At 41.2% G+C, this 13,680-nt stretch overlaps 3 protein-coding genes across 4 annotated transcripts in view; 1 reads left to right on the top strand and 2 right to left on the bottom strand.

Moving 5' to 3' along the window:
* pum3 (pumilio RNA-binding family member 3) overlaps window positions 1-13,680 on the top strand; it is a 224,074-nt gene that overhangs the window by 88,890 nt on the left and 121,504 nt on the right. The gene's annotated exons all lie outside the window — the stretch shown is intronic.
* LOC142890315 (uncharacterized) lies at window positions 2,543-4,397 on the bottom strand. Its single transcript, XM_076029250.1, has 3 exons — window positions 4,241-4,397; window positions 3,651-3,727; window positions 2,543-3,254 (listed from the first exon to the last, which is right to left on the bottom strand). Exons 2-3 carry the CDS (start codon window positions 3,708-3,710, stop codon window positions 2,709-2,711), a joined length of 606 nt encoding a protein of 201 aa, XP_075885365.1. The 5' UTR covers window positions 3,711-3,727; window positions 4,241-4,397; the 3' UTR covers window positions 2,543-2,708.
* Window positions 6,995-12,443, bottom strand: parm1 (prostate androgen-regulated mucin-like protein 1). Its single transcript, XM_076029249.1, has 4 exons — window positions 12,273-12,443; window positions 10,043-10,918; window positions 8,213-8,291; window positions 6,995-7,973 (listed from the first exon to the last, which is right to left on the bottom strand). The coding sequence occupies exons 1-4, from the start codon at window positions 12,319-12,321 to the stop codon at window positions 7,895-7,897; spliced, it is 1,083 nt and encodes a 360-aa protein (XP_075885364.1). The 5' UTR covers window positions 12,322-12,443; the 3' UTR covers window positions 6,995-7,894.

Here is a 13,680-nt window from a genome sequence, read left to right as displayed (position 1 = left end):
AGTGAAGTTGTCCTCAAAGGGGAAGGAACAAAAACCAAAATGGAAGACCTATCATTAAAAAAAAAGGATGCTTGAAACAGCCCTTCACTTGATACAGCCAATTGCGATACCACGACACAACCACACTGACACAACATCACACAGACCAAGTGGACTATTTATACAGGAGGGCAGGAACACACAGCTGAGAACAATCAGGTGTGACAACGAGACACAGGTGGAAATCAGCAGGCAACTAAAAAAGGGCGGGAACACAGAAACAGGAAGTAAAACACAGAAATTACAAGTGGAGATGAGATTTTCAAAATAAAACAAGAAACTCTAAAACAGACCATGACAGTTTTCCCCCTTACAACCTGTGCTTGAAAAAAAGAACTCTTTGATTTTAACCTCAATTGTGAGCTTGCCTGTTCAATGTTGTCTGTTTTAGGAAAAAGAAGTGAACATTATTGCAGACCTGAAACACAAATGCACACAAGCAGCCTTGTAATGGCATACATTGCGCAGGTTGACGTATGTTATTGCACAGGGCCAGTGTTAAATATTACACTATATTTATCTGTTTGTGAGCTAATTGTACTTTTAGTTTATTTCTGTTTGACTCCGTTCAGTAAAACCAGTCTGCCTTCTAAAACATGGCAACTCGATTTCTAGTGCAAATGTACATTTCAGTTCAGCTTCGCTTGTCTTGAAGGCTGATAAGTAAAGGGGCCTTTTACCCCAAATCCAAAGAGTTTGTTCAGCACCTCTTTGCATTTTAAATGATGAAAAGTTTTGTTGTAAATTGACTGTGTCAATGAAATTTTGATTGATTGCTTGTTCTCACTCCACCCTGTTGTTCATGTGAATTTCGGTACATTTGATTCTTGCCCGACCTCTACCAAGCTGCCTCCGAGATCCATGATGTTGTGTCTTGTTGTGTTGTCTTGTGTTGTCTTGTGTTGCGTTGTGTTGTGGCGTCTCGAGCTTGTTCGCATCCATATTTTGATTTGGTACACACAAACTGCATTTATTATGACGCAACTTGCCACGCTCTCTTGGCTGTGTTGAAAGTGTGTTGTGTAACGCAGCTTTACAAGATGCCTCCTCCACCTCAGCAGCACGACGCCCCACCCGTAGGGAGCGCCGTTCAACCAAACGTTAGAACATGTGCATGTGTTGGAACATCGTGGCGTGTTGGTAGAGCTAAAAAAGCATAAAAGAGAGACAGAAAGGGAAAAACATGAATTATTGGAATGGACCTACCACAGTTCTACTGCAAGAGACTCTTTCATTTTGAGTCACTTGAGGTCTGACCATGTTTTCAAATTAAACTTTGTAATATGGCACATAATGAGTCCAATGAACCAGCTTTTGGAGGGGTTTCTTTCAGTTTAACTTCACCAAACCTGTCTATTAAGAATCCATGTGGGTTGGCTGTGCCTTCTTTTAACATTTCCCACTCATTAAATACATAAAAGTAAAAAAAAAGAAGAAAAGAAAATCACTGTGTCCTTATGAAACATGTTAAAAATGACTTAATGTATCCGAGTACTACATAAAACATCACTCTGATTTCTAAAATTCAATTCCATGTCATTTGATATAATACATTTCATACATTTTCTCTCATCTACACCTACTGACAAGTTCACGTCGCTAATGAAAGGGCGACTCCACAGTGTGTTTTGCCTGCTTTGATCCTCCCTCTCGATTGGCCATCGGAAGCTGCGGGAAAAGGGCAGGACACACCAATCAGAGCCAAAGCAGGAAGGCAGGTGTCCAAGATGAAACGAGGCCGACACCGGGCACGAACCAGCCCAAACTGGACGGAGAAAGAAAAGCATCATAGGAAGCGAGGAGGAGGAAGAGCTGCGGTTGTAACGGGATTGATTTTGTTTCTTTTAAAACATATTTCTTTGAGGAAATGTCACTTGCACATCCTGTGTATGCTGTCATCCATTACGTTGTGTCAGACATCGCTGGCGGAAAGTTTGAGTCATGTCTTTCTTGAGAAAATGGGCAACTTTGTGGCCATTCTTTCCTTGAACCCATTTCATGTGTTTCCTGTTTGCATTTGCAAAATGTAATACTTTTGTAAACTTAGTGATGTTACTTCATGGCAAAGTTCCAGAATACATGACGAGCTGACACAATGGATAATGTTGTCACTGCCAATATGTCGACTTTTCAACGTCTGTTCTTGGCTACCACTGGTTACCTTGTATGGAACAAAGTTGAACAATGGCCTTTAATTCCATGACTGTTTTTTATTGATCAAAAAACAGTTGAATTGTGCAGCGAAGCAATTTCAAGTTTCAAATCAAATGGGACAAAGATATGATAAGATTATATCGACATATCGATTAAATAGACAAGATGTGAAAATTCTTAATAGAAAACCTCTGAAAATTCCAATCAATGGAATAAATGTTGTGCCGTTCCACCATATGATTATAAAATATTTTATTCTGTAAATAAAGTGCCATCTATTAAATCTATAAATACAAACTATATTCCTCCCAAATTGTAATACGATATTTATATCACTGCATTATTCATGTTTTATGCATTTAAATAGTGACTTCCTTGGACACAAACGCATCCTTCTCTTTAATTTTACCAAACAGAAAGTTGGATTTACACAGCCAACTTATTTATACCCCAATAACGCTCATGATGTCGTCCTGCAGTTGAAGAAAGAGAACACAAATCATTTCATTGTTGCATCATTTGCTGTCTCCTCTTCTGCTTGTGGTGGCACTCTCTCCGGTGGTGGTGGCAGCGGTGGAGGTTCCTGCTGAAGGTGTTTCACTCACACTTGGGTTGGCGGTGGTCGTCATGTCAGTGGTGGTCGTCATGTCAGTGGTGGTGGTGGTCATGTCAGTGGTGGTGGTCGTCATATCAGTGGTGGTGGTCGTCATGTCAGTGGTGGTCGTCATGTCAGTGGTGGTGGTCGTCATGTCAGTGGTGGTCGTCATGTCAGTGGTGGTGGTCGTCATGTCAGTGGTGGTGGTCGTCATATCAGTGGTGGTGGTCGTCATGTCAGTGGTGGTCGTCATGTCAGTGGTGGTGGTCGTCATGTCAGTGGTGGTCGTCATGTCAGTGGTGGTGGTCTGGTGGGTGGTAGAAATTTCTTCAGACGAGTCGTCACAATCGGAAGACGTGTCTTTGTCATCGGGGAGGTCAATAGGCCACCAGAACTTCCAGGGCCATCCCCCCTTATTCCAGTCATTGCCTGGGAAACCTTTATCATAACGATGCCGCCAGCGAGCCTGTGGAGGAAGACAGGAACACCACACGCATCCTCAGTAGAAGTCACAGACAACCAAACAAGCATTCAGCGTGTCTTGCTTCCTAAAACGTGTCTGGCATTGATTTCTTTGTTGTGAACGCATTGCATTGATCAGCACATCAACCATGCAGTATTCCTTGGATTTATGGTATTTGAAAAGATGGGGTATTGTTTAAAGTATTACTGATTTGAATAAAGTATATTAAAGTTGAGGAACACAGTTGAAGCCTCGTAATTGAATATTGGGCATAAGTACAAATACTATTTGGCACATTTGGCAAAAGTCAGTAGAAAGTAAAGATGGATATTTTAAAATTGCAGTTTTACTGAAGAACACAGGGGGGAAACACGAGTTGTATTTTCTGGGGTGGCTTACTGGCTTGGCGTGGGCAGACTGGAGGAGGACGAGGAGGAGGGCGACCGCCAGAAGCTTCATCTTAGGTTCTTTCTTTTCTGCAACACCCAACAGAAGCAAAACAAAACAAATCAAAACACAGGGAATGGTTGAAATGAACTGGAAACACCCTCATTGCACAACATCTACTTGAGGTGTAGAATTTTGAACTGTTAAGGTCATTCATTTATTTTGTTTCTGCAATGGAACATGCATTTACCTTGGCACATCCACATGCATGTATGTTCACACAGTTACCAGGATGCATAAGCGAGTCAAAAATGTATTACTTAGACGTGCACTTACACTAAATACACAACTCTTACAGAGGTTTGGGGTCAATATTTCCCTTAGTAACTTTAACAGTAAACTGCTATGGGGGGAAAAAAATCCCTGTTTACCACCATCAGATGCAGAAACACAGGACTTTTGTGCTGTAAATGTTTCGCATAATTCTCTTTGGAATTAAAAAAAAAAAAAAAAAAGAAAAGTCATGTATATTGTTATATGCAATCCTCCCAACTTCAGACTATTCATTCCCAACACCATCTGCTAATGTCAACTGAACTTACCAGGAAAGACTTGAGTCCTTGAGTAGCTTGCTTGATATCAGAAGGAAACCGTGCAGTTGTATCACTTGGTTGTGGGTGAAGGTTGTGTTACCTGCTTAAATACGCTGGCGGGACAAAGAGCCTTGAGGTAAGTCTGTGACGTTGGCAGTTTAGTTAGGCAAGACATGATTCCTCTAAGTGGTGGACTGGAGGCGTAGCTGGAGGTGAAGATTTCCACACATGTACTGGTCACACCCATGCAAGGTTTGGTGAAAAAATAAATCAAAATAAATGGATTTTATTGGCAAAGTTTCCATCATCTGCCACATTGACGACACTCTGAGGTAAAATCATCACTGGAGGCCGGCAAGGCAGTGCAAGGGTCCAGTCTGACATGTAGAGGAGGTCGTGGAGATATTACAAAACACTGCAGGCAAAACATTGCAAGTTAAACAGTTGGTGGAATAGTACAGAAGTCTTGGGCAATGTTTTGACGGGACTTTGCACGTGTGTGTCAAGACACCAACCTAATGGAGATGCACAACAATATAGACTGAGCTTTCAGCACATCTCTTTTTTGATTTTGTTAATTTAAAACTTGGGAATTTAAAACAGTTGTGCAGCGCCTTCCATTTCCACCAGGGCGGCGCTGTGTGGCCAGTTGGGAATGAATGAATTGATCTTTGCTAGTTCACAATGGTATTTGGTTGTTAGTGTTGATCTTTCTGTGGCTACATACATCTATTGGACTGATCACGTTTATTCGATTTCTTTACAAAGTATCTTAAAGCCTATTTTTCATGCTACAGCAGTATTTAGTGGACAACAGCACAACCCTAGTAGTTATTAAACCATGTCCCCAAACCATGTCCAGTGTGCTGCAAGCCATGTTTAGCACTGATTCATGTTGTGTCATGTTGTGAAATATTTGAGTCATCCTCTTTAATACCTGTGGCCAGGGCTTGAATGCTTTTTCCTAAGGGGAACATGTGGAAAATTCCCGATTGCTCCATAAAGTCCTGCCTGATGATGAATAAGATTTGATCATTTAATATTTTGTTTATGTCGTAGTGATGAAGCATTACAACCAGCAGCCAAACACATGTTGCCTTTAGTGATGGAATTAAATGAATTAAATGATTAAAATTGGATTTGTCGGCGTCACAACTTTTGCGACTCAATGATGAGTCAGCAATTCCTTATTGACCGCTAGCTCATATCTTACATAAGGCATGAATGTAAAGGGAGCTGGGTTTTACAGGTGTGTCCATCTTAGGGCTGGGCAAACTTTTTGACTGGTGGGGCCACAATGGGTTCTACAATGTGACAGAGTGGCCGGAGCAGCAGCAGATGGATGGAGTGTTTTGGTGAGCCACCTCATAGGAGGAAAACTCTATCATGGGTTATGTAATGGCCACTGAAAATGAACCAAAGCAAAGTCAGATATTTCCCTCATAGAAGCATGAACCCAGAATATCTCACTTTAGACTGAGCTTTGGTCTGCTGTGTTTTCTGCTCTCCAGTTTAGTCCCCTCCCAAACTGAGACCGTGCAAGAAAAGATTCCAAGGCCTTGCAAGCAGTGACATCTATCGGTGATAGACGACGTGTGCAAGGCTGACAAAGCAACGCACGCACACACACACACACACACACACACACACACACACACACACACACACACACACTATGGACCTACTCTAAATAGTGAATGGAAAGGTTGTTAGAATGAATTCTCATTGTTTTACTCTGGATTAAAACAAATTACATTTGACAACATTGTGTAAGTTAGGGTAAGGTGTCACACACACACTAACAAAAATGGTTCCTCATTGTTGGAGAAAACGTTGTAAGTATGTATGTAATGCTGTTGCTATGTTTAATTTGTAAAGGTGCTGCCACAATTCATCTTTAAAGTCAGATTTGAATCTGGTGCAAACGGATCCACATGCAGTGTAGCAACATTTGTTCATCCTGTGTTTTTAAACTGTGGGTTTTTTTTTTGTCCGTGATGACGTAAAGACTCCATCCTGTTTCTGTCAGTTTAGACTTGCGGTCTTGCGCCTCATTATGTCACAGTGTGTGGAGGCAGAGTGTGAGGAGAAACTCAGTCGCTCCGGTCCAGCATCACGCAGGCCTCATCTGTTCTTGTTGGGTTTTTTTTATTCAGGGATTTATGCTGTATTTTCCAGGCTGCCTTCCTCTCTGCTGGTCTTCCACACACACACATGTGCCATGACAGACACACACTCTCACACACTTTCACACTTCCACGTCTATTTCGGGCCTGCAAATGACACAGTGCACAGGAAGGATGCCTCTGTTATTACGGCCACTGCCCACTTAATGACGACAAGTGCGAGTGCTCAACGAGCAGGCGACCTTCTACAACCAACTGAGTGTGTTGGTTGTTTCTATTTGTGTCATTTTGTTGTCGTTTTTTCCAACGGTGATGATGGCAGAAGCCTCGTTCAAGCCTCCACTGATGAAGTCAATGCTGCCCATTAAGGTGCAGTGATAAAGACAAAGTTTTGTTACTTGATTTGGAAGCACATGCAATGTTATTAATATATATTTTCTCATGTCCTGGATATGTGTGTGTTTTGTGTGCGTTTTGCTACAGAAAACTGAATACCTACAGTTGCCTTTTATCCTTCAGTGTCTGATGATGTTTAACCAATTCTATCAGTGGGTTTTGTAATTTTTAATTCAGCAAATTATTTGAAAACCTTGTGGTGGAAAAAGTCAACCAAGGAGACAAAGCAAAATGTCAAAAGTCTTGTGGCAACAGCAGCATCACTGACTTTTATCGAAACAGTCATCAAAGGGATGCACATGGTCATTTTTTTCACATTGTTTCAGAAATTACAGATACATCACAATACAAATGGTAATACTGCATTGCACACGACACGAGTAAAAATTACAATCAAAGGCTCAGACCTGCTAAGTTGTTTTGTTTGTTTGTTTGTTTGTTTTCCCAAAATGACGAGCTTCACACTTTTGAAACGCTGGTGGAACATTCATCTTTAAAGTGATAACTGTATGTATTCATCATTTATTCATAGGTCACTATTTATTCCCGAAAACCACATTTTTTTTTTTAAATGAAAAAAAACTGATTGAAAACATGATGACACAACTGGAAAACAAAAACAACACATTTCAAATTCAAACACATTCATTGCTGCTGCTGCTGTCAGGTTGATTTCAAAATCAGGACCAGAGTTCTTCTTCTTTTTTTTCTTTATTTTTTTCTTGCTGACAAAATGTTTTTGCCAACCTCCTTTATTCCCTTGAAAATGTAACTCTTCAGATCATAATCTCATAATAACGGAAAAGCACAAGCAAGTGCGTAAAATGCTGATTCTTTTTAGGAAATGTTAGCGTTAAAAGTCAACGATAAAAGAATATTCAGCAAGATTTACAGTAGTGATCGTATTTCAACAGTAGCTGGACCCATGCACATGTGGTTCACTTCAGCCTAGTATGTTTTGGTTTTTTTTTCAAGTATACTCAGAAATAGTAATTCCACATTACACCACTTTTTCCTCTGCTAGCTTTTTACAGATGTCAAACATCTGAGATTTTTTTTTTTTTTTACAGCTTTTACACATTGCTCTCAAAAAAGACAACTTGAAAGTTGTCTTTGGCGGTTCAAATGGACATGGTTAGATTTACGGGTCATACATGGGGTTGGTGTAATTTCTAAAAGAAACACGGTCATTTTCCCGAAGAGCTCCGTAGGATGTACGTCTGAAATGGACAAAAAAGATCAAAGTTTGATACGGAGAAAACAACAATGCAGCACCAACATTTTCTCAATGACGATTTACAGAGCACTGAAGATGATGATGATGATGAGGAGGAGGAGGAGGAGGAGGACCAGACCTCTCAGTCTTGTTTTTTTTATTCCAAACATGACATCATCAGGTACGCCAAAGTTTTGCATGATTTAAGCATTGCGTGTGCGCAAGGTTTACTCTGGGACTCACCTGGCTTTGTAAAAGTACAACCCGCCCAGAAGTAAGAAGATGAGGAGGAACATGAAAAAAATAATGGCTGCAAGACCTCCTGGAAACACAGTGAACAAAAACAAGGACATTTCAGGTGAGTTTACAGTTGGTCCAGCACCAGTAGTAATTATAATGGGGCTATATTATAATTATAAGCGTCTTTATACGCTTAGAACTCTTTAATCTTAACCTTGCTGAAAATGCCTTTTTAGTTTGTGGATAAAGTAACATTTCCCCCTGTTACTAAAATCAGGTCTGCGAGTGACCTCATTTCATTTTTACACTTGGCCATGAGACTCATTTCCGTAATCTGGTTGTCAATGTGTAACTCTATCAGGAACGACCTGACACACAAAATGGCCTTTGTACTTGAGAAGTATAGGTGAGTAATTTCCTCAGAGAAACTTTTCTGAGCACATCCTGTGAAGGTGAATACTGCACATGCGACACACCTGAACATGTGCCTGCAACCAATAGACACTGAGATCAAAAAATTACACCGTTTCAGTGTCCCAGTATTTGTTGCTTTAAATACCCGTTGAAATAAACGGGAAATGATGATGATTAATGATACGTGAGAAGCAGAAATCATGGATATCAGTGATAACCTGGAGGAGATTTTCTATTCACTTCCTCGGCCAGAGAAAGGTAAAGAGCACGCAGGGTTGTTCACATATTAACCATTATGGCGCAGGTCAGAGATAATCTACTGCACAGGGACAGAAGTGGGTGAGATGACCTTTACTCTACTGTAATTAAACAATCCATGTCATGACACACTTCTGGTTTATGCCAAGAAGGGTTGACGGGAAATTTTATAGTGATCTTGGAACAGCGTCTTTACAGAAGTTCAGCAGTGAAAGATAAGGGTTAAAACAATCTAGCGCAAACAAAAGACGTAACAGAGACGCAAACGAAAAGATCTTATCTTGCAGGTGTAACCAAGGCAGCACAGCATTCTTTTATGTTTTACAAACGTAGAGTTTTTGTCTAGCCAGAAGAATTCTGAGTCTAAACAATTTACAATTAAAGTTACCAGACCAAAAGTGGGATTTTTTTTTTAAGTTATCTATTGGCATATTTGTCTCTGCTTACTTTCCTCTTGGTGCTCACAGTCACTGAGAACATTTGTCCGAACTCAAGAATACTGTAGATGTCAGCCTTCTGTTCCTTCCTGGATATATAAATGAACCCCATTGCAAGTTCTTCATGCAAAGAAAGATTTGCGACTTCCTTCTTCCAGTGTGAAATATTTGGCCTGATTTACAATTTTATACTGTCAAAAGTTTCATATACTGTCCATAAATACATTAATAAAACTGTATAATTGCAGTACAATAAAAGTCATTTGGTTTTCCTACCCTTAGAATGGTTCTTATTTATATATAAGAATATCCATAGATCAGGGGACTTTCTTCCAGTTAGCTGCCATCTTGCACCACCATATTTCTAAGGAAGCCTGGTGTGGACAATCCAGCTGCCTGACAGCGCATTTCATAATTAGGGTGAACACTCGCGTCTTTAAATGAACCAACAAAGAAGAAGGTGGACGAGGTATCCAGGTTTGGTGCGCAGGCCACCATAGTTCACTGGCAAAGCTCAGGAGAGGGAGGGAGAGTGGAAGACACTGCAATCTAAAACGTAATCACTTGATGTCGCAGTGTCTTCTCAAAATCTCCAAATATTACACAGTGAACCTTAAAGTGATATTTTGCAGCATTAAAATATCAAATAAATCCAGATTTCAAAGTTGTTTGACTCATTTTAGTGACATATTACAACAAAACCTTAACGACAGTTGCGGCCTACCTGCACTAAGTCCTTGAGAATGTGCTGCTAGCTCTCCAAGCGTAGTCGTTTGAGTTGGGTTTATAGTAATCATTGTGGTCCCTGTAGCATCACTGGCAGGGTTTGCACTGCTGGCAGTGACAGTGGTGGGCACGCTGACGGTTCCAGTGCTGGGTGTGTCACTAGTTCCAGTGGTGGGAGCGCCGCTGGTTCCATCGCTGGGTGTGCTACTGGCTACAATGGTGGGAGTGTCGCTGGTTTCATTGTTGGATGTGCTACTGGCTACAGTGGTGGGAGTGTCGCTGGTTTCATTGCTGGATGTGCTACTGGCTACAGTGGTGGGAGTGTCGCTGGTTTCATTGTTGGATGTGCTACTGGCTACAGTGGTGGGAGTGTCGCTGGTTTCATTGCTGGATGTGCTACTGGCTACAGTGGTGGGAGTGTCGCTGGTTTCATTGTTGGATGTGCTACTGGCTACAGTGGTGGGAGTGTCGCTGGTTTCATTGTTGGATGTGCTACTGGCTACAGTGGTGGGAGTGTCGCTGGTTTCATTGTTGGATGTGCTACTGGCTACAGTGGTGGGAGTGTCGCTGGTTTCATTGCTGGATGTGCTACTGGCTACATCGGTGGGAGTGTTGCTGGTTCCAGTGCTGGGTGTGTCACTAGTTCCAGTGGTGGGAGTGTCGCTGGTTTCATTGCTGGGGGTGCTACTGGCTACACTGGTTACAGAGCCTGGGATCCTGCTTTCTCCAGCGTTGCTTCCAGTGGTGCCAGTGTCGGTGGTAGTTCCCGTGGGAGGGATTGGCAGATCCGTGGGGTTGTTGGCGGTGTCATTAACAGGTAATGAAGTGCTGGTCTGGACAAGGGCTATTACTGCTGCAGTAGCCAAGAGCCAACCTGGAAATCAAAGTGAGTGATAAACATTAACATTTAAGTTCTGTTACTTGTCAAACAATATTTTTCAATAACAGGGGACTGGAGACTCATCTCAGTTTATCTCTGACTGAGATTGGCCCTCCTGTGTCGGGCCACTTATGGAGGGGTTGTTGAGTCTTACCAATACAGAGATTGGGGCTGACCTCACAGATTAGACTGCAAAGACCATGTCGTTCAGTTTGTGTTTTGGTGCTTTATCCTAAGGATGGACCAGTCTTTGACTTTTCCTCACCTGAAGGTGATGTCAGGTCTGGAAATGACTGGCATGTGTTTGGACAAAAAGAAAATCCTCCTCATTTTTCAGACTAAAGACCAGCTTAGGGGACAACAATGGTTTCCCTCCTGTTTTCTGTTATCTGGTTCCTCACTGACAGCAACACAACAAGTGGATATAATATGACATGAAGAGAAGAGACATTGCAGAATAATTGTATTGACCAAGCCCATGTGTGAGTCCAAAGGTCCAGAAGCATGCACGTAATGTGGAGAAGTAAAAAAAGGTGGAGATAACCTGACACAATTTATTTTATGCAATAAGGTTCTAACCAGAAGCACTGTTGTAACAAAGAAATAATCGAACAAACATAAAATCTCTTTCTTTCTCAATTGAATTGAGAATATATTTACTCGTCACAAATGTATTCCCCTGTCCTATGTAGGTCTTTTAGTTTCGTTTACTGCACATAATAAGATTTCTAACTGTGTGTTGAAGAAGCAAATGACTGTCTGGAGCAGTCTGGTTTTCATGTGGTTGCTGGTTGCAGAAATCTTGCAGATTCTTTTTTTGACAGGAAAATCTACAGTGTCAAAACTCTGAAGAAACAAACAAAACTCTAACTTTAAGTTCACTGTTTGTGATAAAAGTTTCTCTTTGGCTTTTAGGTTCTTTCAAGTTTTTGTGAATCTGTCCTAAACCTTTTTCTTGCAGTAGTCCTAAAAACACATCTGTGACTCTTCTGACAAACCACTGCGTTAACAACACCCCGGTGACACATTTTAAATCTGTTACTGAATGAAACAAGGAGTGCAGTGCATCCTGTAAACACCAATGTGTGTGAAAGTTTAGCGAATCTTCAATAGCTCTAAAGTCGTCGTATTTTCTTATTTTCATTTATTTGCATCAATGTTTCTCATCAGCTTTATTCAAGCATCTTACAAAGAATAATAACTACATGATCTGCTTTTGACTGATATTTAATAATGTAATAGAGGTATTTTGTTAAGACAAGCCAAGTACACTAATATCTAGGAGTAAACTGTTACACAAAATTGAACAAGGAGAAACAAGCAGAAAGTCAGAGCTGAATTTACTTACACACGATTCCAGTTTTCAGACCGATCCTTGCGTTGCTGTTGCGATTCATCTTGATATCGACAGCTCTTTGCTCTGCACTCCCCGAGGTCTGCTGCCTGTGTGTGTGTGTGTGTGTGTGTGTGTGTGTCTGCCTGTGACTCTAGGTAACTGATCGTATGAGGTTTGAGGGCAGGATACAGTAGTTACTCAAGCGGAAGCCCTGCTTTGTTGTTCTGCCAAATGATTGACGATTAAAGATTAACATACTCGACTGACAATGTCAAGTCAAAAGGGGTGCAAATGAATGAATCCTACTGCTACAGATAGATATATAGCTAGATAGATAGATAGATAGATAGATAGAGATAGATAGATAGATAGATAGATAGATAGATAGATAGATAGATAGATAGATAGATAGATAGATAGAATTGGTGCTTTTATTTTGTAGGATGAATCGACTGTATTCATTCATCAAGTTGTAATTTTAACCATGTTCCAGCAGAGAGCAGCAGATGCTTTTGCAATGTGTTGGAGTCTTCTCTGCAAATACCTTCAACCAACGTCCATCCATTCATTTTCTGTTCCCGCTTCTCCTGCACTTGGCGGCTCCTGGTGTGCTGGAGCCAACCCCACTGGGGTCCCACCCTGGACAAGTCATCGCTTTATCACTGGACCACACTGAAAAATCCAGAATTTTTGCTCGGAATAAATCCTTGAACGGACAGATTCAGGCACAGTTGTTAGGTTGTGCAGTAACAGTCATGTGTAATCGAATTTTAAACAGCTACACCAAATAGTGGTATCAGTGGCTGGCAGGAGACTGGGCTGCTGTAAGATGCAGGACATCACGGGAAATTACAACCATCCACAGAATGACATTCTTGCTGGACAGAAAAGTGGTACACATCGACGCGCTGCAGGACAGAGCGATTCCAAAGGTCATTTATCCCCACAGACATTGCACTGATGGACTCCCCGGTCTAAAGGAGGATGTTTTTTTATGTGTTTGTATTTATGATTCTATGATTGTGTTTTTGTGACTTCATATTGAGCTACAGGACACAGCAGTTTCCCCATCCGAGATTAATAGTATGAAACGTTTGTAGTAAAAGTTTCTACCGGATCCATGGATGCATTGTAAGAACTGGATACCACTGGAGTGGCAATAAGGCGGCGCGCCGATTTGTCCCAGTGGCCACTCGAGGTACTGCAGCAACAAATATACTATGGGGCCCAAAAAGCATTTTTTTTTTCCCATAGACCGCAATACAGAAATAAAGGCCTTTAAAACGGCTGACAGGACGACGGCGGCGAGCTGAAACGCGATTCACAGCAAATTTTTCTATGGTAGATTTTTCACTTGTGGCCTTTTAGTCGTTGCTTATTGAATGATGCCTATTCTTCAGATAGGAGTTTTATTCTGTAA

This window comes from Nelusetta ayraudi, unplaced genomic scaffold (genome assembly GCF_046127955.1).
Source record: "Nelusetta ayraudi isolate G7.1 ecotype Tasmania unplaced genomic scaffold, CSIRO-AGI_Nayr_v1 ptg000026l, whole genome shotgun sequence".
Taxonomy (NCBI): Eukaryota; Metazoa; Chordata; class Actinopteri; order Tetraodontiformes; family Monacanthidae; genus Nelusetta; species Nelusetta ayraudi.
The sequence above is the reverse complement of the archived record's forward strand: the minus strand, read 5'-3'. Positions and strand labels throughout refer to the sequence as shown.